Raw genomic sequence first — 21,504 nt, forward strand, 5'->3', positions numbered from 1 at the left:
GCTACAGCCAATTTGAGAGAGACATTTTATACAAGGCAGTTATTCTAATTTACTGCATTTACAGACCAACAGAAGGTTTGGTCATCATTGTAGTGTGATATAGACTGGTGCTGTGTGATTGAAAAAAGCATAATACCCCCTCTTTAAAATGCTTTCCCAGGAATTTTTTACATAGACTGGACCATTTAAGATATGTGTATTTTGAATTTTGTGGCGATTAAATATTAATAAGACTTTAAATCCAAATCCATGAGATTTTAAAACGTTTGATTTTAGCCTAAATGTTCAAAATCGCAAAATCTTGAGAAAGCACTCTATATTTTCAAGTAGATTAAACACATTTTGAAATTTGACGTTTGCGACTTGAGGTGACTTGCCGGCTAAAGAAAGACTTGACTTGACCGATTGACTTGGACATGCTTGGGACTTGGACCTTCACGACTTGGACTTGACTCGAGACTTATATTTAGGGACTTACTCCCACCTCTGCTATACGGGGTTTAAAAATGTTAAAATTATGTATTTTCCTCCCCCTACATGTTCCAGCCGTGTCCTAATGTGTAGAATGAGCCCAGACCTGTTCACCACAACTGCCTCTAAAACCCTGCACTGTCACTCAGAAAAGTGTTAATTCGGGTCCAAAGTGCTTAATATAGAACCTGCAGTTATACATAAGACCTGAGGTGGCAGTAGTGAGTATAAAATGACTTGCATCTAGCCCCTTTAACTTAACCTGATTGTAACTTCGCGTATCTTCTTTTGTAAGACACATTGAGATGCCTTGCTGTACTAATATAGAAGAATATATTACAATTTTAAAGTAACTTTTCTGGTTGCATGTCCCAAGGTTAAAATAAAGTGCCTCGGATCCTCTTTTCTTCTCTTCTCCATGACGACTGATGATGCCTGATCTGTGAAGAGCACCTGTGACTACATCTTTGGGCCCATTGATGCTTTTATTTTACATTTTTGGTATGTTCTCCTATGCTCTCCTTCTCATTCATGTTACTCACGTGTGCTCTGTATAAGGAGTCACATGTTATTCTCTCGCTCAGGACTGGATAAACTAAAAGGACAGCATCAGAAGGGGCATCGAACATACAGTATTTCTTATTCCCATCGGATTTGCTGCTCATCATAAGGGCTTGTTTGATGCAGTGACGCAAAATGTGTCCTCATTATTCACCCGTCAAACATCCATGAACCGACTCGGTAAGAAGTCCGTTCGCTTCAGCCCCTGAATTCAAATGAAAAACAGCTCAAAGTTTCACATTTAGAGCAAACTATTTTTACTCTGAGCAGATGGAGTGTGAGGGAGGGCAGTAGGTGTCAACAACCTGAGCCAGAATGTGGGCACCGGCTAATGCTAACACGTGGTGCCAACTTTCTTCACTACGCTATGTGAAGTGTCAGCTAACGTGGCTACTTGGCGCTAATTATAGTATAGAAGTCACTTCACGGCAGCATTGTATGTCGAGGGGTGACACAGGGCCCCAACCTCAGGCTCAGGCACAAGCGTGTTTACATGGGTCTGAACATCGATCTGGGGGCCTCATTTCCTAGTTGTCCAGAGTGTTGTTGATTTCCGGAGATTTTTTTTGTATTTTTTATTCATGCAGTCCTTATATTTGAAGAGTTTAGCGGTGCTAGGCTAGTGCTAGGCTAGTGCATGTCTATGGTAACTAGTAGCCTGCATTAAAACCCTCTTCAAAATCATGGGGTCGTCCTCCAATCGTTGCCATGTGTAGTAATGCCGGCCGCATGTAAAACAAACTATTGTAGATCCGGTAAGCTAGCAGATCACTCCGCCGCTGCGTAGCTAACAATCAGGAAGCTGATGCGGCTCAAATATAAATGCAAAATGGTTATATTTCAAAAAATATTCAGTCAACACAGACATTTATATGGGAAGTCTGGTGTTATAAGTGATTTGCCTCAGGTTCTTGACTGTTTTTAATGCAGGCTACTAGCTACCATAGACATGCACTAGCTTAGCACTAGCCTAGAACTAGCTTAGCACCACGAAACTCTTTAAATATAAGGACTGCATGGATTAAAAAAATTTAAATATGTATCTTCAGAAATCAACAACACTCTGGATGACTAGGTAATTAGGCCCTATGTCAAAAATCCTGAAATATCCCTATAAAACTATTTTTCCAGTGAAATAAGCGCAATAAGATATTTTTTCTTGTTTTCTGTGCAAAAATACTTGTTCCATTGGCAGATTATCTTACCGAGGATGACGATTTTAAAGAAATTTAGTGATTTGGGGTGAGATCGAGAGTTTGTCCTATTTAGTCCGTTGTTTATGCTTCATGTAGCTAACCATCAATGTGTTACGTTAGCAAACCGTATGCGCCTATTTGGCCTGTTGTTTTTTTCTTCATTAAGCATGTTTTGGCTGGTTCGTCTTAATCTCCGGAGCGACTTATAGTCCGGAAAATACGATAGCAGGGCTGAAAAATGTTGACAAAAAACCTAATTTGCAATTTTTCTGACAGATATTGCATTTCGATTTGCAATATTAAAGCAGTACTAAGTAACTTGTTTACCTGAATAAATCCTTTTCCGTAGTCCCTGTGGGGGTAATACAAGTGTTTATGGGATGATTGGAGGGTCTTTCATCTCCCCCTGGTGTCTCTGGCCAGACAACCATGTTTGCAACTTGGCTGCCACCAACCCGGAGTCACCAATACACACTAATAGAATCACGAAGAAGAAGCTAACAGGCTAACGGGCAAAGCTGCGGGCTAGTGTCACTTTAAATAGTATTTACAGCCAAGTTTGAGTGAAAAAAATAATTTCCATTTTTATAATTGGATGTACAATATCCCTCTGTCCCTTGCCTTTCCTGTCAGCGTAATATTTATTCTCCAAGACAATTAATAAGTTAGAAAATTGTAACACGCTACGACACCTGCAGTTGCGCTTATGGCCTCTAGGGGAAAGAGTTACTTAGTACTGCTTTAATAGTCTATGCGCCCCTCCTGGAACCGCCACCTTAACGTGGTGGAGGGGTTTGAGCGTCTGAATGATCCTGGGGGCACTGTTGTCGGGGGCTTCGTGTTTCTGGTAGGGTCTCCCATGGCCAAAAAGGTCATAGGTGACGGATCAGACTAAGAGTCGTTCAGAAGCCCCTTATGAGAGACTTATTACAATCGTGAGGCCGTCCTTCTGTAGACCCACCACCTCCAGGAGGAGCCATAAGGGGCTGGTGCAATGTGGCAAGTGGAAGAAAATGGATGGATGGATATTTAATGCACAGCCTATATTATATATTTCATGCAATTGAACCTCGATCTGCATTTATACTTCCTAAACATCTTGGTTCTTGGTTATTACAGTTCAGCTTTATCAGCAGCGTGATACAAATCTACGAAAAGCAAAGAGGTTTTATGGAGCTGTCAGAAAAACATGCTTAGTTTTAATCTTCTCTAAAAAAAGGATTATAAAGGATTATCTCAATAAAAGTGTAGCTCTCACACTCTGTTCAGCTACTTAAATGCATTCTCTGAATCACAAGCTGCAAAACTCTGCTGTTTTAGGAATATCTGCCTCATATTCACATTATTTAGACTCAGTTTAATACAAGGCTATGTGCAGAAGTGACCCCACGAACAAACGCTGACTCCGGGACCGTCCTGTACAAAACGACTGATTCTAGGAAGTGGTCCTTTCCTTCCCCGGATCCACACGCCGTCTTCACCTGTCACTAGTTCTTCTGTCTACACGTCCGTGCGCCTCAGATTCCTGTACATTTAGTTTTATGTTACAACGAACAGGAGTCACACACGGAAGCCACGACCCCACAGTCCAGCGCTGACCCCCCGGGACGAAGTGCCCGAGCCGTTTCCGTGACACGGGCCCAACACAAACACGGCGCCCTAAATTTACAAGCAGCTTTTGGCCTTTAAGACACAGAGTCACGCAGGAGAGGGGCGCGGGGCATGTCGGAGTTAATCCGGTGTATGTGATTGTACCTGAAAGGGCAGGACGTAAACCTTGCGGGGTCCGATTGGGGGCGATGCCTCTCACGATACAGTCGACCAGGAAACTGATCTGCTCCCCGTCTGAGCAGGACAAGTAGAACACACCGGCCCCTGGGGGAGAAACAAACAGGTTATTCACGTTAAATACTCGATGAAAACTCTCTTCTCTTGCTATATAACGCCCTCATTCTTCCTTACCGAGATTATGGCTTGGGAATAATTACAAATCCAATACTACTCCAAAAAAAGGAATAATAATGATCACTAAAGCAGAACATACTTGATCTCGTTGACCTTAATGCGTTATTAATGGTGTAAAAGGCTCATAATAATCTTCTCCCTCCTCACATTCAGGAGTTCTTTAAACATAGGAAAAGTCAGTAAAACCTCTGAGGAACCAGCATTTTCAATAAGTAAAAGCTAGAGTAAATTAAAAAGCATTTCTGTAGGAGGCGTTAGTCTTTGCAACGACCTGAAAGATCAATTAAAACAGTCAAAGCTTCCAAAAAGATGTATAAATTTGCTTTGTAACAGTGTCTTGTAGTTTCGCTGCTGTCGCTCAAACATGGCCGTGAGCTCACAGGAGAAATAGCACTTGTTGGTTTGTTTTCCTTCTGCACCGCTGAGCACCTTTGGAATCGCTTATGGAATTACCAGGAAACGAGGAGCAGAAACTTTCCCTGAGGCTTTACTTTCACCAGGTCATGAACAAAACGAAGTTTCGAACTGAAGCGGCGCAGCCTGGACCTGATGCTGCGAGGCTGCTCCCCTCAGGTCAGTCAGAAGCCGTCGCCTTGTTATTGTAGCTGAGCTTTGCTTCTGCTTTATTATTTATTATGTATTTTCATCACATGAGCCGTCGCACATTTGCTTGAGCTCTGCTGTTGTTGTGCCACGTTTGGAGCAGAAGAGCTCTAAGCTACATGTAAAAAAACATGCTAATGATACATTTACGATGTGAACCTGTACTGCTATAACATTCTTGTTTATTGTCTGTTTAGTTAATTATTTACTGTTTGTACTTTTGTCCCCACAAAGTCCTTGATAGTCATTGTACATAAGATACCACTATTTAACTATTTAATCGTGTTTTGTTTATTTTCTCACATTTTCTGCCTATTTGCTCACCCTGAGTGTTTCTAAGAGCTGTATGTGACAGGTCAAGATCAATAAAGGCTATTTCATCTTATCTTATCCCATAAAACTGGACATTCAATATAACAAAGCCTACTTTGAGCAGCATTCATGGATAAGAATGAACTTTATGTTGTAAGACAACAATATAAGTGTGCCGATAAGAGTAATAGAGTATCTAAATCGGGGGTCTCCAAGTAAATTTCCCTGGGGGCCAAAATATATCCGGAGTTTATTGCCAGGGTCCATAAACTAAAGCTCCAGTAAAATATGTGTTGATTGTGAATATTCTTTTGAAGAAACTTTCTTCAATAAATGAATAATGCTCCTATAGCACTTGCACTTAACAAGCCTGTGTCACAAGTTTCTGCTAGTCATTATTTATCACTTCACACTTGGTGGTGGTAACTTGTGGCCACAGCTGCCCTGGGGCAGACTGCCCATTTACCATATGGCTATAGTGTGTTGTTTATATCCTGATTGTTAATCAGTGCCCTCTGCTGGACACGTGTGGAATTCTTTACTTTCTTTCTTTAAGCTGCCCCCTAGTGGCTGGAGTGAACATTCTGGTTATTTCTTTAAAAATGCATAACTCCGCACAGGAATGGGCTAGAGACTGCCTTTTTTTTTAACATACTCATGAAAGGGATATTTCAGGATTTTTGACATAGGGCCTCATTTCCTAGTTATCCAGAGTGTTGCCGATACCTGGAGATTTTGTTTTTTATAATTCATGCAGTTCTTATGTTTGAAGAGTTTCGTGGTGCTAGGCTAGTGCAAGGCTAGCGCATTTCTACGGTATCAGCTAGCCTGCATTAAAAACAGTCTGACCCGCTCCACAGAGCACCTGAGGCAAATCACTTATAACGCCAGACTTACCATATAAATGTTTGTGTCGATAGAATAATTTTAACCATTTTGCATTTAAAATAACTTATATTTGAGCAGCATCAGCCTCGTGGTTGTATAAGCTACGCAGCGGCGGAGTGAGCTGCTAGAAAATAGCCCCTCAAAATGCGATCATTCATGTGATGCAAGATCAGTTATATTCCAAAAATTATTCTATCGACACAAACATTTATATGGTTAGTCTGGTGTTATAAGTGATTTGCCTCAGGTGCTCTGTGGAGTGAGTCAGACTGTTTTTAATGCAGGCTAGCTGATACCATTTATATGCGCTAGCCTTGCACTAGCCTAGCACCACTTAAATTTTCAATTATAAGAACTGCTTGAATTACAAAAAAAAAATTCTCCAGAAATCAGCAACACTCTGGATAACTAGGAAATGAGGCCCGGTGTCAAAAATCCTGAAATATCCCTTTAATCTGTGCTCTTTAGGTCAGGGGGCCGCCTGTTGGAGACCCCTGATCTAAATGATAATTCATGGAACATTTAGAATAGATCAAAATGTGCGATTAATTTGCGATTAATCGTGAGTTTACTATGACAATTCATGACATTAATTGCGATTACATTTCTTTTAGCGATTGTTATAGTATTGAGGTTTCGTCTCGTGGAAGTTTGTAAACAGTGTTTGCCATAATAAGTATTAACTTCAGCCGTACCTGAAATGACGTAAATGTGTAATGTTTAAAGAAATGAAATGACAGAATAAACTACAGCCGCAAAAAATAATAAAATAATATCTGACGTTATCCCATTATTAGCTAAAGCAATGTCACAAGAACCCAGTAAACAGCACAAAATCATCTTCATCAGGCAAAGATTGACACATTTCTTTTTCCTGAGTGAGGCCCAGACCTATCTGTTTCTATAAAAGAGCATTTTTGTTTTCCTTTTCATTATTTTTCATTAACATAATTATAAAAAATACATCATAAACGCCCGGTTTAATATGAAAAGAGGTGATTTTCAAACGCTTCAAGGGAAATGGGTTACTCAGCTTTTAATTCCTCACTATTTAGAAAATTCATATTAAACATAGATAAAAGATGGTACAAAATGTTACCTTACGCGGCTCTGTGTGGATTAATAAATGGCCGATCAGAGCACCAGGTTTTAGTTAAAGCAGAAGAGAGGCATGATTATTTTTCCAAATGAAGCACAAAGCTCAAGGCTGTGAATACGAGGCTGCTCTTTGAGTGAGCCGTTAACGCTTCTTTTAAAAGGTTGTATCATTTCAGTTTGTACTACGCTCTCAGGCCCACGCAGATGTGACAGAGGCAGGCGGGAAAAAGCATCGCCGTGTGTCACCTCTGCACATCACACGGAGAAAGATACAGTTTTCTCTCAATAACACCATCTCTATAAGCCGGATCAGGACCACACCAACACTGAGTTATCATCAAAACAGACAGAGGTTTACAGGAAGGCAACTCACACTGACCAGTATTTGATGTTTGACTCAAACCATCCACTCCAGCACAAACTCATGAGGACGCTCAGACATAGGGCTAAGGCGCCCACCAGTGCAGAGGGCGAGACCAAAGAGGAGCAACGCGTCCAGAGAGCTCTCAGGCTGTGGATATCCGAACTCAGGGGTGGCCAACTAGTCAGAGACCCATCCATCCATCCATCCATCCATTTTCTTCCGCTTTATCCGGGGTCGGGTCGCGGGGGCAGCAGTCTCAGCAGAGATGCCCAGACTTCCCGATCCACACACACCTCCTCCAGCTGTTCTGGGGGGACCCCGAGGCAACACCAGGCCAGCTCGGAGACATAGTCCCACCAGCGTGTCCTGGGTCTTCCACGAGGCCTTGTCCCACTAGGACATGCCTGGAACACCTCCCGCGGGAGGCGACCAGGAGGCATCCGGAACAGATGCCCGAGCCACCTCAGCTGCTCCTTCCGACGTGAAGGAACAGCGACTCTACTCCGAGCTCCTCCCGGGTAACTGAGCTCCTCACCCGATCTCGAAGGGTGCGCCTAGTCAGAGACCAAGAGCCGAAATGTTCAACCTTGATCCTGTGAAGAGCCACAAAGGCACCAACCATGAGCGAGATCCAGGGGCGGTAGTTTATTGTGATTAAATAGAATGTGACCGTTATATTTAATCACAATAAACTATAACTTTATGCCTGGCCTTTTCCTTTCTTTTTTGTTCATTAATTGTGTTAGATTGAATGGTTTTACTTCTCTGATCCGCCCCTGGCCTGTGCGCTCAGTGCCTGCAGCTCGGTCCTGACTGGACTGTGCAGAGAACGCACTCGAGGCTGCACAAAGTTCATAAACTTTAACCAGGAGCCTCTGGAGGATCTGAGAGTCTGTTTTGTGCAACACAAATTTGTTGAAACATTTGTTTCTAGGGATGCACCGATACCACTTTTTCTAAAACCGACACGAGTACGAGTACTTGGATTTAAGTACTCGCCGATACCGAATACCGATACGAGTACAAAGCATTTTCTGTAAAGTTCTTCCTTTTTTCACAGCAGATTGGTTTGTAATTAGTTAATTTACTCATGTACAATTCCTTAAGTAAAGTAGGCGACACATTTAAGAGAAGTTATATTAGAATTGTGCTGATGCCATTTATTTATTTATTTAATTTTCATTCAATATAATTTTTTATTTTTATTGCACTGTCCATCATAGACAGAAAAGTCCATGTCCTAAAGCTCCTCAATGCCTGTGCTTTATTCATGTATGTATTTTTATTTAACACTTGTATTGAGATGTTACTTAAATGGTCTCTTTTCGTCTATACTTCAGCTCCTGTAGATTTTCTCGTGTGTTTTGTAGCAACTTAGCGAGAAGCTACAGCGTCTTCATTGTTCTGCTGCAGCTCATTTTGGTTCTATATAAACATGCTGTATCTCTTTAATTTGGATTTATTAGTCGCTGGGTTAGTTTTTCAGATGAATAAACCCCTGGGTATAAAACGGCGTCAGAATGGCCAAAACTGCACTAGCCGCGAGTTAGCAACGTTAGCCTGTATGTTGTAAACACTGCAGACGCTGCAGCACAAACAACATTTAGCTCTGGTTAAATCCAGCACAGACTCTGGTTTAGAGAGTGCAGTCTGTAATAAAGTCAGCTCTATGTGGATTATTGTATTTACACTAAAGAATTCTCCAGTTTGTTGCTTCTTCTCTCCTCAGCTGAGAGCTGCGCCTCGTAGCTGCGCTGGCCGCACGTCAAATGGTATCGTTTTCTGGTATCGGGACCTCATGAATGAGTACGAGTATGAGTACAAGTATGTGGTATCGGTAGGGCTGAAACAACTAATCGATTAATCGACAACTAATCGATTACTAAAATAGTTGTCAACTATTTTAGTAATCGATTAATCGTTTTCTAGTAAACACAGACTAAAATTGAGCAAAAAAGACATGACAATTATGTATTTTGGATGAAAACCTACTTTGTTTTTAAAGTGAGGGTCTGCGGTGTTTTGTACATCGTAAATTTCATAAATATCCGTCTTTGTCTCGTCCAATCAGAAAGCAGAATTAGCACAAAGAGCCTCCTAGAAACGTTTACTTTAAGTTTACTCCATCCATGTGTCCTCAAGCGGCGCCACTTTAGCTCTATGTGATAAAAATTTTTGAAAAAAATACAATTTCCATGGACCTTTCACAGCCAAGCGATTAATCGATTAATCGTAAAAATAATCGGTTGATTAATCGATTACCAAAATAATCGTTAGTTGCAGCCCTAGGTATCGGTATCGGTGCATCCCTATTTGTTACAGTTACAACATGTGGAAGAAAAGTCAATGACTTTGTGCATTTCTGCGTTACGATGTCGTGCCGTTTGGATGAGAGGCGAAACGTTCGAGACTCCAAGTACAGAAGACGACTCGAAAACCTTCATTGAAGATGGACAACTCCTGTATGACTGAGAGCTTACACAGACAACTGGAGATAAACCTATGAATACAGATATATAGGTTCATATTGGGTTTGGATGACAAGCCCTGACCTCATTACACTTTTACTACAACTAATTTTAGTAATATCTAATCACCCTAAAGCTGCTGGCTGCTGTCTCGGAGCCTCCTCCAAGACGCTTTGTGGATTCAGATGTCACTTTAAAGTTACTCTTGTCAGATCTAAGTCACAACAGCTGATATTAAAGACGTCTTACTCTACAAAAAGATCAAGCGAGTGTTTCCTTCAGCAGGACGTGGAAAGATCGCTGACAGCTACAAAATTGCTTTTCCTGCGATCACAGGAGTCGACAGCAGATCATTTATTGCAGCGCCTGCACGTGCCGTCCCTGGACACCACAGTGTGAGGGGCACGATAATCCTCCACATATCTGCCCCACTGCCACAGCCCCCAGCAGAATGTGACCCCATTTCTGAGATCAAGCAATGTGACACAGTTACCTTCACAGTGCAGTTCTGTTTGAGACAATACTACACACATTATTTACAGAGATGAAGTGTTTTAGATCAGCTAGGGTTAGGCGTTAATGAGCTTGTGTCTGTGTTGACTTCATTGATGGCAGTATAATGGGTTCATAAGGTCAATGTTTGAAGCTTTGGCATTTTTGTATCAGCCAGTTGTTCTCAGTGAAAGAAATGAAACGGGAACTATCAACACTCCCAAGCACCGATAAATGTCGGGTTCTCCAGTGCAAAACCAACACTAAATTGAAATTAAAGAGACTAGATGCATTTTTATACTCACTACTGCCACCTCAGGTCTTACGCGTAGCTGCAGCCTCTATATTAAGCTTGTGCATGACGGCACTTCAGACCCGAATGAACAACGTTTTGAGTGACAGTGCAGGATTTTAGAGGCAGTTGTGGTGAACAGGTCTGGGCTCAATCTACACACTAGGACATGGCTTGAACATGTAGTTGGAGGAACATACTTAGTTTAAACAGTTTTAAAGGAATAGGCCACCGTTTTTACATACTGAGATATGTTCTTACCTAACCTTAGACGAGTTAATATATCCCCGTCTGGTCTTTGTCCGTGCGCTCTGTCACGCAAACGGAGCACATACGCAGCCTCTCCCACATGTCACATAGCTCCAAAAAAGCTCACGATAGAAGCTACCAAGTATATTTACACAGAAATGTAGCAAGTCGATTTTATAAGCAGATAAAAAGGGGCACTATATTGTGAGGCGTAATGATACGAGGAGCACAGCGTCCACGCAGTAACTCCTAAAGACTTCCCCCGCTCACTTCCGTCAGTAGAAGCTGCGTGACTTGTAGAGAGCAGCAGAGAACAGTTGAAGAAACGTGGATAACTTGTGAACAATGCCTTTTACGTCCATCGTGCCGGGCTGTGATAACAAGCAGAAAGTATATAGTGTAGTAATGTTTCACAGATTTCCAACTCACCCCGGACGACGACACAGGACTCAGGACCTCGACCATGAGGTAGGAATGAACCAGCACTTTCCGAAAATATATTTTCTGCTTGTTGTAAAAGGCTCTGTACAAGTCACACAGCTTCTATTGACGGAAGTGAGCGGGGAAGTCTTTAGGAGTTACTGCGCGGACGTTTTGCTCCTCGTATCATTACGCCTCACAATATAGTCCCCCTTTTTATCTGCTTATAAAATCGACATGTTGCATTTCTGTGTAAATATACTTCGCATGAAAACACTTCACGTAACTTTATTTAAATAGGGAACACGTGGAAGAGCTTGGTAGCTTCTATCGTGAGCTTTTTTGGAGCTATGTGACATGTGGGAGAGGCTGCGTTTGGCTCCGTTTGCGTGACAGAGCGCACGGACAAAGACCAGACGGGGATATATTAACTCGACTAAGGTTAGGTAAGAACATATCTTGGTATGTAAAAACGGTGGCCTATTTCTTTAAAGGTCCTATCCTATCCTAAAGTCGACTTTTTGGAGCTTTAAGGATGTTGTAATACTATTTCTTTATCAAAACCCCTCCCAGAGTGGTTTTTGGCTTCATTGACACAGTTCTCAGCAATCCTCCTGAATCCTACTCTCTGAGCAGCTGCTCCGCCCTCTGCTGGAAAACCACTGAGTTGTGACACTCTGACGTTTTTTATGTCATAGTGTCAAACAAGAAAGCCCGACGTCTGTAATGTGGTGCCTTAGGGCCTGATAATAATTCATAAAACAGCTTTTTCATTATTTCTTTGTAAGACAGAAATTAAAAAAGCCACTGCCCCCGCGGGGAAAACAAACGCACCCCCTGACAGATGTTTGCACTGAAAGTTGTGAAGATGGAGCTCTTTCTAACCTACTCTGGACGCCTGTTCTTTCTCTTACTTAACGATAATGTCGGAGAAAAGCACTTTTGGCTACAAGAGGTACAGAATTTTATCCAACCTTCCTAAAGAAGAGGCCACTCGCCAGAAGTTGGAATTTCTTTCCGGGATTCGGCGACTATCAGCCAGAGTAGTGTTTTTCTGTGACTGTCTCTGATGGATGTTTGGGGAACCTTCGCCAGAATCAAAGTGGATTCACTTTTTATAACCAACGCGAGTCCCATAATGCAAACACCAGATGGAGCGGCCGGGACAGAGCGGTGAGTCAATCAAAACACGTGTTAGCTTGTGTGTGTTAGCCGTTTATGAAGTGTTGCAGATGACAACTCCTTATAACTTCATCATGACGTAACTTCACTTTTTGCTGTGATATTTATATTCACTTTACTGCTAATGATGCATGGGCGGACTAGCTTGGAGAGAGGGGGCGGAGTTAACTGAATCGAAGCGTCTTGTCTTCCGGGTTTGCAAAATACCCCCAGAAAATACTTATATTTCTCACAAAAAAATAGTGCTCCATAGAGGTAGAGGTACAATACATCATATAAACGCCTATACTTTACTTTGGGATGGCTAAAATAGCAGGATACAGATCCTTTTAACTTTGTCTAGTCCCTTTAACCACTGAATATTTCATCTTATGTAAGAACAGGAATGTGCCAGAGTGAGCGATCAAAATACAAACAAACATGTAAACCTACACTCAGACATGCAGGACGCACAGGAAGACATGTTATAACTCTCAGACCGGAGCCTCTTCTGTGCAGCTCTGGGTTAAAACCAGATCATTTACTCCAGTTTTACAGTGTGATTTATCTTTACACAGCCATGGATGATTTTCACTGAATCTAACGTTGGGCTCGGCTGCTCTGACGGTGCAGCACATGTGACGGCGAAGTGAGTGGTCGAGGCCGGCGTATTAATAGTTGCTCATTGGAACAGTGAAATCAGAGCTAGAGGAGCTCAGTTTCTCCAGGGGGGGGCCGTGGGGCGGCTGGCACACACTTCCTCACAGACATCGCTCTGTGAGGACGCGCTCGTGCCTCACAGCCAGAGGGTCCTACGAGCAAATCCCAGACACTTCCTGTGCAGAGTTACACGTTTCCCTGTGTCTGACCCGCGCAATGTCGGTGTACAGTTGTGCAATGACACGGAATAATGTAATAATTTCAATCATTAAAAAAAACTAATCTTTCTGTTGTTTTTTTTAATCCTCACGCGGTTGTTCATTGTTTTACCACAGGCTGTCTGATGGAAGTCTCTTAGCACTGCTTCTCAACCCACCAATCACTCAGACCATCCTTTTTGTTTGACCGAGCTGTTCCTGAAAGTATCCATAACATCCAAAAACTCCAAAGACTATCCAGTGAGCAAATCCTGTTCATCATCTGTCATATGATATCAAAAGAATCATTAAAAAAATCTGAGGCATACACTTGAGCGATCCCACACTTACAACCAGTCTTCAGTGATCACCCTGTTTTCACTTGCAGGAGAGCTCCCACGCTCAAGGACCCTCTGGTAAAAGGTTCTCTACCTATGCCTAAACAAAAAACTTGGCAATCGCAACGCAATGGCACTTTCAGTCTATTATGCTTTTACACTGCGTTCCAAATTATTATGCAAATTGTATTTCAGTGCCACAAAGGAAAAAAAAAATGGTGGTGATGGTTTGGTATTGTGTCTCTGGGCTCTTTGAATCACTGACATGAATCTGAGTCGCCTGTGATGATGAGTCGTCAGGTTAATCCCAGTTAAGGGAAAAACTACTGAAAGAGGGTGTTCCACTTTATTAAGCAGATCATCATTTGATGAAAAGCGTGAAATAGTTGAATGCCTCGGACTAGGTATGAAAACCTTCGATATTTCATGAAAGATTAATCTTAATCATCGTATTGTTGATAGATTTGTGGATGATTCAGAGAACACTCGGGTTTGTGCAGATAAAGGCACAATGAGGACGGTTTTTGCCATAAGAACTCAGAACATGCTCTATCACAGGGGTTCTCAACCTGGGGGTCGGGACCCCCAAGGCGGTCGCGAGCATATAGATAAAAATGCATATTTTAATATTATTATGATGGTATTACTATTATACTATTATATTATACTGGGGTTCTATTATTTGTTCTAAATTTGATTCATTATATTTTAGCCATTGTTTTGTCTTTGTTTTTTTAGAATTATAAAGGTTTACCCCTTAACTCCCGCCTGAACCGAGCACATTTTCTCCAGTTTGGCTTTACCCCAGTCCAAAAGCTTCTGGAAAAAAAGCTGTGAAAATAGCGACAAAACTGAGACGAAAACAATGATGGAAATGTGAGAAAAAATTGACAAAAAATGGAAAAAAATGAACAAAATGAAAAAAAAAAAATGAGAAAAAAAAGGATACAAATTTGACAAAAAATTACAAAAATGTGACAAAAATTTTATAAAAAATTTACGAAAAAATAAAAAAATGTGACAAAAAAATAACAAAAATGTGACAAAATGTGACAAAAAAATTACAAAAATGTGACAAAAAATTTACGAAAAAATAGCAATTGACAATTTGACCAAAAAAAACACAAAAATGTGACAAAAAATGGACGAAGAAATGACAAAAAAGTTACCCAACAAAAATATGACGGAAAAAAATCTGATGACGTGAGGAAAAAGATCCTCTCGGTTCAGGCGGGAGTTAAGAGGTTAAATGTCCCTGTTTTTCCCATGGTCTGACCCAGGCGGGGGTCACGATCCTAATGAACTGTTATAATGGGGGTCGCGGCTCCGAAAGGTTGAGAACCACTGCTCTATCAAATAGCTAAACATTTTAAACAGGTTGGCCACAGTAGCCCTAACTCTCTGAAAGCCATCCCACAACCCCCTGCTTCTGAGTCACTAATGTACTATGCATTTCCGATATGGCATTTGATAACGTTCCGCACTGTATTTCTAAACGTTACGCCAGTTCGATGTCCAGTCAGCATATAAGTGTGTTGCCTCACTAATTCTGATGACCAAATTCAGAGTGCCTCAGCATCATTGCCGTATGAAAGCTCTCAATCCAAAATGTACCCTATACTTTTCTATGGTGTAAAGTCTATGTGACGGAAATCCAGAACAACAACTTAAAGCGTGTTTCCCCCCAAACATTTTCAAGTGCAGACCTGATGATGACGGTGAATGCTTTTGAAGCTGATTTAAATATAAACTTCAAAGACAGACAGTAACGCGGGAGACTGAACGTTCGTCAAGGTGGTTTGTATTGTGTGTCCGGGTTTCCCCACAGCATTATCACTAAATACATCCTGTCCATGTGTCGTCTACACACCCAGCATCGGGCCGCCTGCCATTCCTTATATAGAAAACCACTTCAACTGGACCCCAGCAAAAGAGCTTTAGGGTCATTTATAGAAGGTAGTTCAGCAGCTGTCCAATAATGCTCTAATGCAGGTTCTACGGCGGAGCTTCCAGGAGCGACTTAAAGCAGCCCTTATGTGCAAAACAACAACAACTCCTGGTTTATAAATGATTAGTGCTAAGAGTATTGTTTGTGGTGTTTATAATTTCACTTCCTTATTGGACACTGACAGGAAGTGACATAGATACAGACGGCATCTCGTCATAGAAGGGGGCGTGGCTTCGCCTAGGGGGAAAATAGAATCTTTAGAGAAACACAATTTTTCACTCTTTTTTGCCATTTTCTGGTGAAATATCAACTTATTTATCACATGTAAATAAAGTCCAGTGTAAATCGGGCCCATATGGATATTTTCTCACAGCAGATTGTTCAGTAGAAGTGAAAAAACAGCAGTTGTAGCAAGCGCTAGCTAACCGTTAGCATTAGCCCGATGCTAACATGTAGCATCAAGTTAGCATTCTCCGTTATTCATGTATTTATGGACTGTTGAACCACTTTGCTCCTCCCCATGTCTTTGTATCTTTATTTAGTAGAAACTATGTTCATATTTCAAATGAAAATCAAAATAGCGGCAAAAATTATGATGAATACGCAACAAAAAAGTGACAAAAATGTGCTGGAAAAGCAACAATAGCCCAATAAAAAACTGACAGAAAAAAATGACCAAAAAAACCTGACAAAAACGCAAAAAAAGAGTGACTATGGAAGGCAAAACAGTGACAAAAACACACACAAAAATGACAAAAACGCTTAAAAAATGTGACAGCAATCCGGCCATGAAGCTTTTAGATTCAGGTAAAGCTGAACTGGAGAAAATGCGCTCGGTTAAAAGAATTCAAACAACTTTTCTTCCCAACATTAAATTGCTGCTTCACTAAAATAAAATGATAATTATTTACACAGTTACACTTACAAAAGATGTTTTCCATCTAAAGCAGGGATCCTCAAACCACAGCTAAACAAACATGTGTCTGGAATCAAGTGTTGATCTTGTGAATATAGTAGTGAGGACGACTGTGCAGGCGAGTGATCTCTACTTCACAATGAGGCCTGTGCGTTTCGCTCTGGGTCATACAATTCTATGTTATAGCCGACCCGGCCCAGGCCCCCCCCCCCCACCCATCACAGTCAGGAACGATAATGTGGCCACAGAGAAACAAGTTTAAGGACCCCTGATCTAGAGCATTAAAACTGGTCATATGCACTTTAACCTCTTAACTCCCACCTGAACCGAGCACATTTTCTCCAGCTTTACCCCAATCCAAAAGCTTCTGGAAAAAAAAGGTGTGAAAATAGCAACAAAACTGAGATGAAAACAAGGATGAAAATGTGAAAAAAGTGAGAAAAAATGGACGAAAAAGTGACAAAAAATGTACAAAAAATGTACAAAAAATGTACAAAAAAATGAAAAAAATTGACAAAAATTTGGCAAAAAAGTGAGAAAAATTTGACGAAAAATGGAGAAAAAATGGACGAAAAAGTGATAAGAATTTGACAAAACAAATGCGAATAATTTGACAAAAAAAGTGATGAAAAAAAATCTGATGATATGAGGAAAAAGATCAAGTTTTGTAGGTCTTAGCTTTCAAATGAGGTGTTACACTGGCCTACAGGATTTGGGTAAAGCTGAACCGGAGAAAATGCTCTCGGTTCAGGCGGGAGTTAAGAGGTTAAAGGTGCGCTATGCAACTTTTTATGTAAAAAAAAAACAATAGAAAAAATAAGGTTAAGGAGGCGCTCACCAGGATCTCAATTGTTACAACGACCAGCGCTCATGGGTCAAAAATATGTAAAATGGAACAAATGGGACCAATGCACTCAGATAAATAAAGTGAAGAGATTTCATTACACCAGCGGTTCACAAAATGGTCATAACATTAGTGATGCTGCCTGTTGTCTTCACATAAACAAACATAGTGACTTGCTACTTACAATAGCCACAGCGAGATCCTCCCTCAAAGACGAATCCATTGGGCACGGCTCCGTATCGCCTGAGGGCCGAGAGTTTCCAGTGTCCCGCCACGGCCGGGGGCAGGCCTCGGGTCAGCACCAGCAGACCGTTGCACAGGTGAAGCGACGCAGGCCCACCCTCCACTTTGGCGCCGGGCTCAACACTCACGCTAAACCTGTGCGCTAAAGAGAGAGGGAGAGATCACTCAACAAACAAATGTGCTGCAATTTATCTTTCACATGAGGGACGGCAGTTCAGCTCAGAATGTGACATTTCTTTGTGTAATAAAACTGCATTTTGTTACTAATTTTCTAATTTTGCATTAAGGGTACTAGATGCAAGTTTGCCATTTTATACTCACTACTGCCTGCTAATTACGCCTTTATCTGATTCAGCTGTGTCATGCGTTGCTATGGCGATGCCACAGCGGAGTGATATCCCAGTGATTTAACGACCAGACTACGTGTGTGGTTATAGATACAGACGGCATCTCGTCATAGAAGGGGGCGTGGCTTTGCCGAGGGGGAAAATAGAATCTTTAGAGAAACACAATTTTCCACTCTTTTTTGCCATTTTCTGGTGGAATATGAACTTATTTATCACATAAAAAATAAAGTCCAGTGTAAATCGGGCCCATATGGATATTTTCTCACAGCTGATTGTTCAGTAGAAGTGAAAAAACGGCAGTTGTAGCTAGCGCGAGCTAACCGTTAGCATTAGCCCGATGCTAACATGTAGCATCAAGTTAGCATTCTCCGTTATTCATGTATTTATGGGCTGTTGAACCACTTTGCTCCTCCCCATGTCTTTGTATCTTTATTTAGTAGAAACTATGTTCATATTTCAGCATTTGTTACAGTCGTTTTTGAATAATTAGAGAAAATATACATTTTTTCAAAATTGTTTTCCCCCTTAACTGTTTTTAAAAATGACCATATATGGGCGATTCCAGAGATGCCGTCTGTATCTATACCAAAATAATGCACGCTTGTTAGCACCCACCAGCCAATCAGAATCCAGTATTCGTACATCAGTGATTTCTGTGCAGCCCTGTGCTTGTACTCACTTCGTTGATTTTTATGTAACACATCAGCTCAAACTTCAGCTACTGTTCACCTCAGAGTAATTAATCATCCGGTCATAAATTAAAAAACAAGCGGGCTGTGAACACATGAAAACTAACCGGGCGTGTCCCACATATGCTGCGAGTGTAATGATGATGAAGCGGTTTCTGAGCCTGAGCCGCTGCACTTCTGTCACTGTGGTTCACACGGTCTGTCGTGACTGTGGTTTCTGCATAAACGTCAATTTTTTATAAACTACAATAAGCTCATCAACTTAAAACAGTGACTAGACCGATATTTTCAACTAGTGTTTTGGTTGCTAACATTCTGCCTCTATGTATAGGTATATACAGTGCCTCTCGTAAGTATTCATACACCTTGAACTTTTGCACATTTTGTCATGTTTACAACCCTAAACATAAAGATTTTATTTTTATTTTTTTACTGAACATTCACACACAAGTAACTGACAACTGTGAAGTGAAAGCAAAATGATACATGTTTCTGTTATTTTTTTTTTAATAGAAAAGTGAAAAGTGGGACTTGCATAAGTATTCATACAGCATGAATTAATACTTTGTGGAACCTCCTTTTACTGCAATAACAGCAGCAAGTCTCTTGGGGTATGACTGTACAAGATTTCCACATCTAGAAACTGAAATTTTAGCCCATTCCTCTTTACAAAACAACTCCAGCTCTGTCACATTAGAAGGAGAGCGTTTGTGAACAGCAGTTTTCAATTCTTTCCACAGATTTTCAAAAGGATTTAGGTCAGGACTTTGACTGGGCCATTCTAACACATTAATATGTTTGTCTTTAAACCATTCCATTGTAGATTTATCTTTGTGTTTCGGGTCATTGTCCTGCTGAAGGTGAATCTCCGCCCCAGCCTCAGTTCTCTTGTGACTCCAGCAGGTTTTCCTCCAAAATGTCTCTATATTTGGCTCCATCCATGTTCCCAACTATTCTTACAATCTCCCCAGTCCCCACTGAGGAAAAGCAGCCCCACAGCATGATGCTCCCCCCGTATATTTGACACTGGGGATGGTGCACTCAGGACGATGTACAGATTCCCCCAGCTCAGCGGCAGCACTTCACAGCTCCTCCAGAGTTATCTTGGGACACTTGGTTGCCTTTCTGACCAGTGTTCTCCTTGTTCGCTCTGATATTTTAGGTGGAGGACCACGCCTTGGTAAGTTGGCAGTGGTGCTTTACTCTTTCCATTTCTGAATGATGGATTGAACAGTTGCTCCGGGAGATGTTTAAATCTTGGGAAATCTTTGTATAACTTAAGGCTGCTTTAAACTTCTCCACAGCTTTATCCCTGACCTCTCTGGTGCTCCTTGACCTTCATTATGCTGTTTAGTGACCAATACACTCCGATCACAGCTCTGAGGGCCTGAAAGAACAGCTGTAATTATACTGAGAGTAGATTACACACAGGTGGCCTCTATTTAACTGTTAGGCCAAGGTGTGAACATTCTGGAGTCATTAGGAATGTTTTAAAGGCAATTTAATGCACTCAGAAAATGCTGTATGAATACTTATGCAAGCCCCACTTTTCACTTTTCTATTTTTTGAAAATTAACAGAATCATGTATCATTTTGCTTTCACTTCACAGTTGTCGGTTACTTGTGTGTGAACGTTCAGTAAAAAAAAAAAAAAAAAATCTTTATGTTTAGGGTTGTAAACATGACAAAATGTGCAAAAGTTCAAGGTGTATGAATACCTACGAGAGGCACTGTAAGTATGGTCGATATATCGGACGGAGATTTAGGTATTTTACAATATCGTCTATCGGTAGGGCTGGGTACCGTTACACTTTTTTTGATACTAGTACTTTCAAGGCCGGATTTACGAAGGGGCTTACAGGGGCTAAGCCCAGGGGCCCAGCAGGTTGAAGGGCCCCTGGGCATGTGGAGAAAAATGTGTGCTCAGTGCGGGCTGTAAACTAGTTCCCTCTCTCTTTGCAGACTCCCTCACATTGATCAGGTGATTTTTTTTTTACCTGAGAATAAACCAGGTCTAAACCAGGTCTAAACCAGGTATAAACGAGGTCTGAGCCATTTTCATTAAGTTGACACTGGGAAAAAATATGTACCTATTGGCCTGTTAAAATGCATGAAAAAGCACCAAAATGCACCATTAAAATAAAGAAGATCTCTGTGGGAGGGCCCCCAGATCCCCCTTTTAAATGTGTCCCCCCACCAGTCTGGCAGCAGCAAAGGCGAGGGTCGCGGAGCTCAATTTTATCACAAATTCGTCTTTTTTTTTAGAAGTTACCTCTGCATGTTCAAATAAATTAAAAAAATCATTAATTTATCCTTTAATTGTAGAGAGAGAGAGAAATCTGACAGACAGACATATTGTATATGTACAGATCTTGTTAGGGCGCTTTATAAATAATTATACCATGGTCTGGGTGAATACTGGATTCTGATTGGCTGGTGCATTATTTTGGTATAACCGCACACGTAGTCCGGTAGTTAAATCACTGGGATATCACTCCGCTGTGGCGTCGCCATAGCAACGCATGACACAGCTGAATCAGATAAAGGCGTAATTAGTGACTGACAGGAACGTATGAGATGGATTTTGTGTTAATTTCAACGTTTTTGGCCAAAACAAAATGTTTGATAAATGTTTGTAGAGGAGAGTGAGCAGCTAGGTTAGCTACTGTTAATAAAATATGAGCTTTACATTTCTATTGAAAACGGTTAAGGCTATTCATAATTTTCAGGCGTACATAAAATGATCCTGCATTGAAGCATCTTTGTCTGGATTAGTAAAGTC

At 41.2% G+C, this 21,504-nt stretch overlaps 1 protein-coding gene across 1 annotated transcript in view; it reads right to left on the minus strand.

Moving 5' to 3' along the window:
* dok7b (docking protein 7b) overlaps window positions 1–21,504 on the minus strand; it is a gene marked incomplete at its 3' end in the record, with an annotated part of 64,576 nt that overhangs the window by 31,066 nt on the left and 12,006 nt on the right. The window contains exons 5-6 of the mRNA XM_079552939.1: window positions 17,628–17,828; window positions 3,984–4,103 (exon numbers count right to left, since the gene is read on the minus strand). Of these exons, the coding sequence (XP_079409065.1) occupies window positions 3,984–4,103; window positions 17,628–17,828 (321 nt within the window). The remainder of the gene's footprint in view (window positions 1–3,983; window positions 4,104–17,627; window positions 17,829–21,504) is intronic.

The sequence above is a fragment of the Gobius niger genome (assembly GCF_951799975.1).
Source record: "Gobius niger genome assembly, chromosome: 3".
NCBI classification, from domain to species: Eukaryota; Metazoa; Chordata; class Actinopteri; order Gobiiformes; family Gobiidae; genus Gobius; species Gobius niger.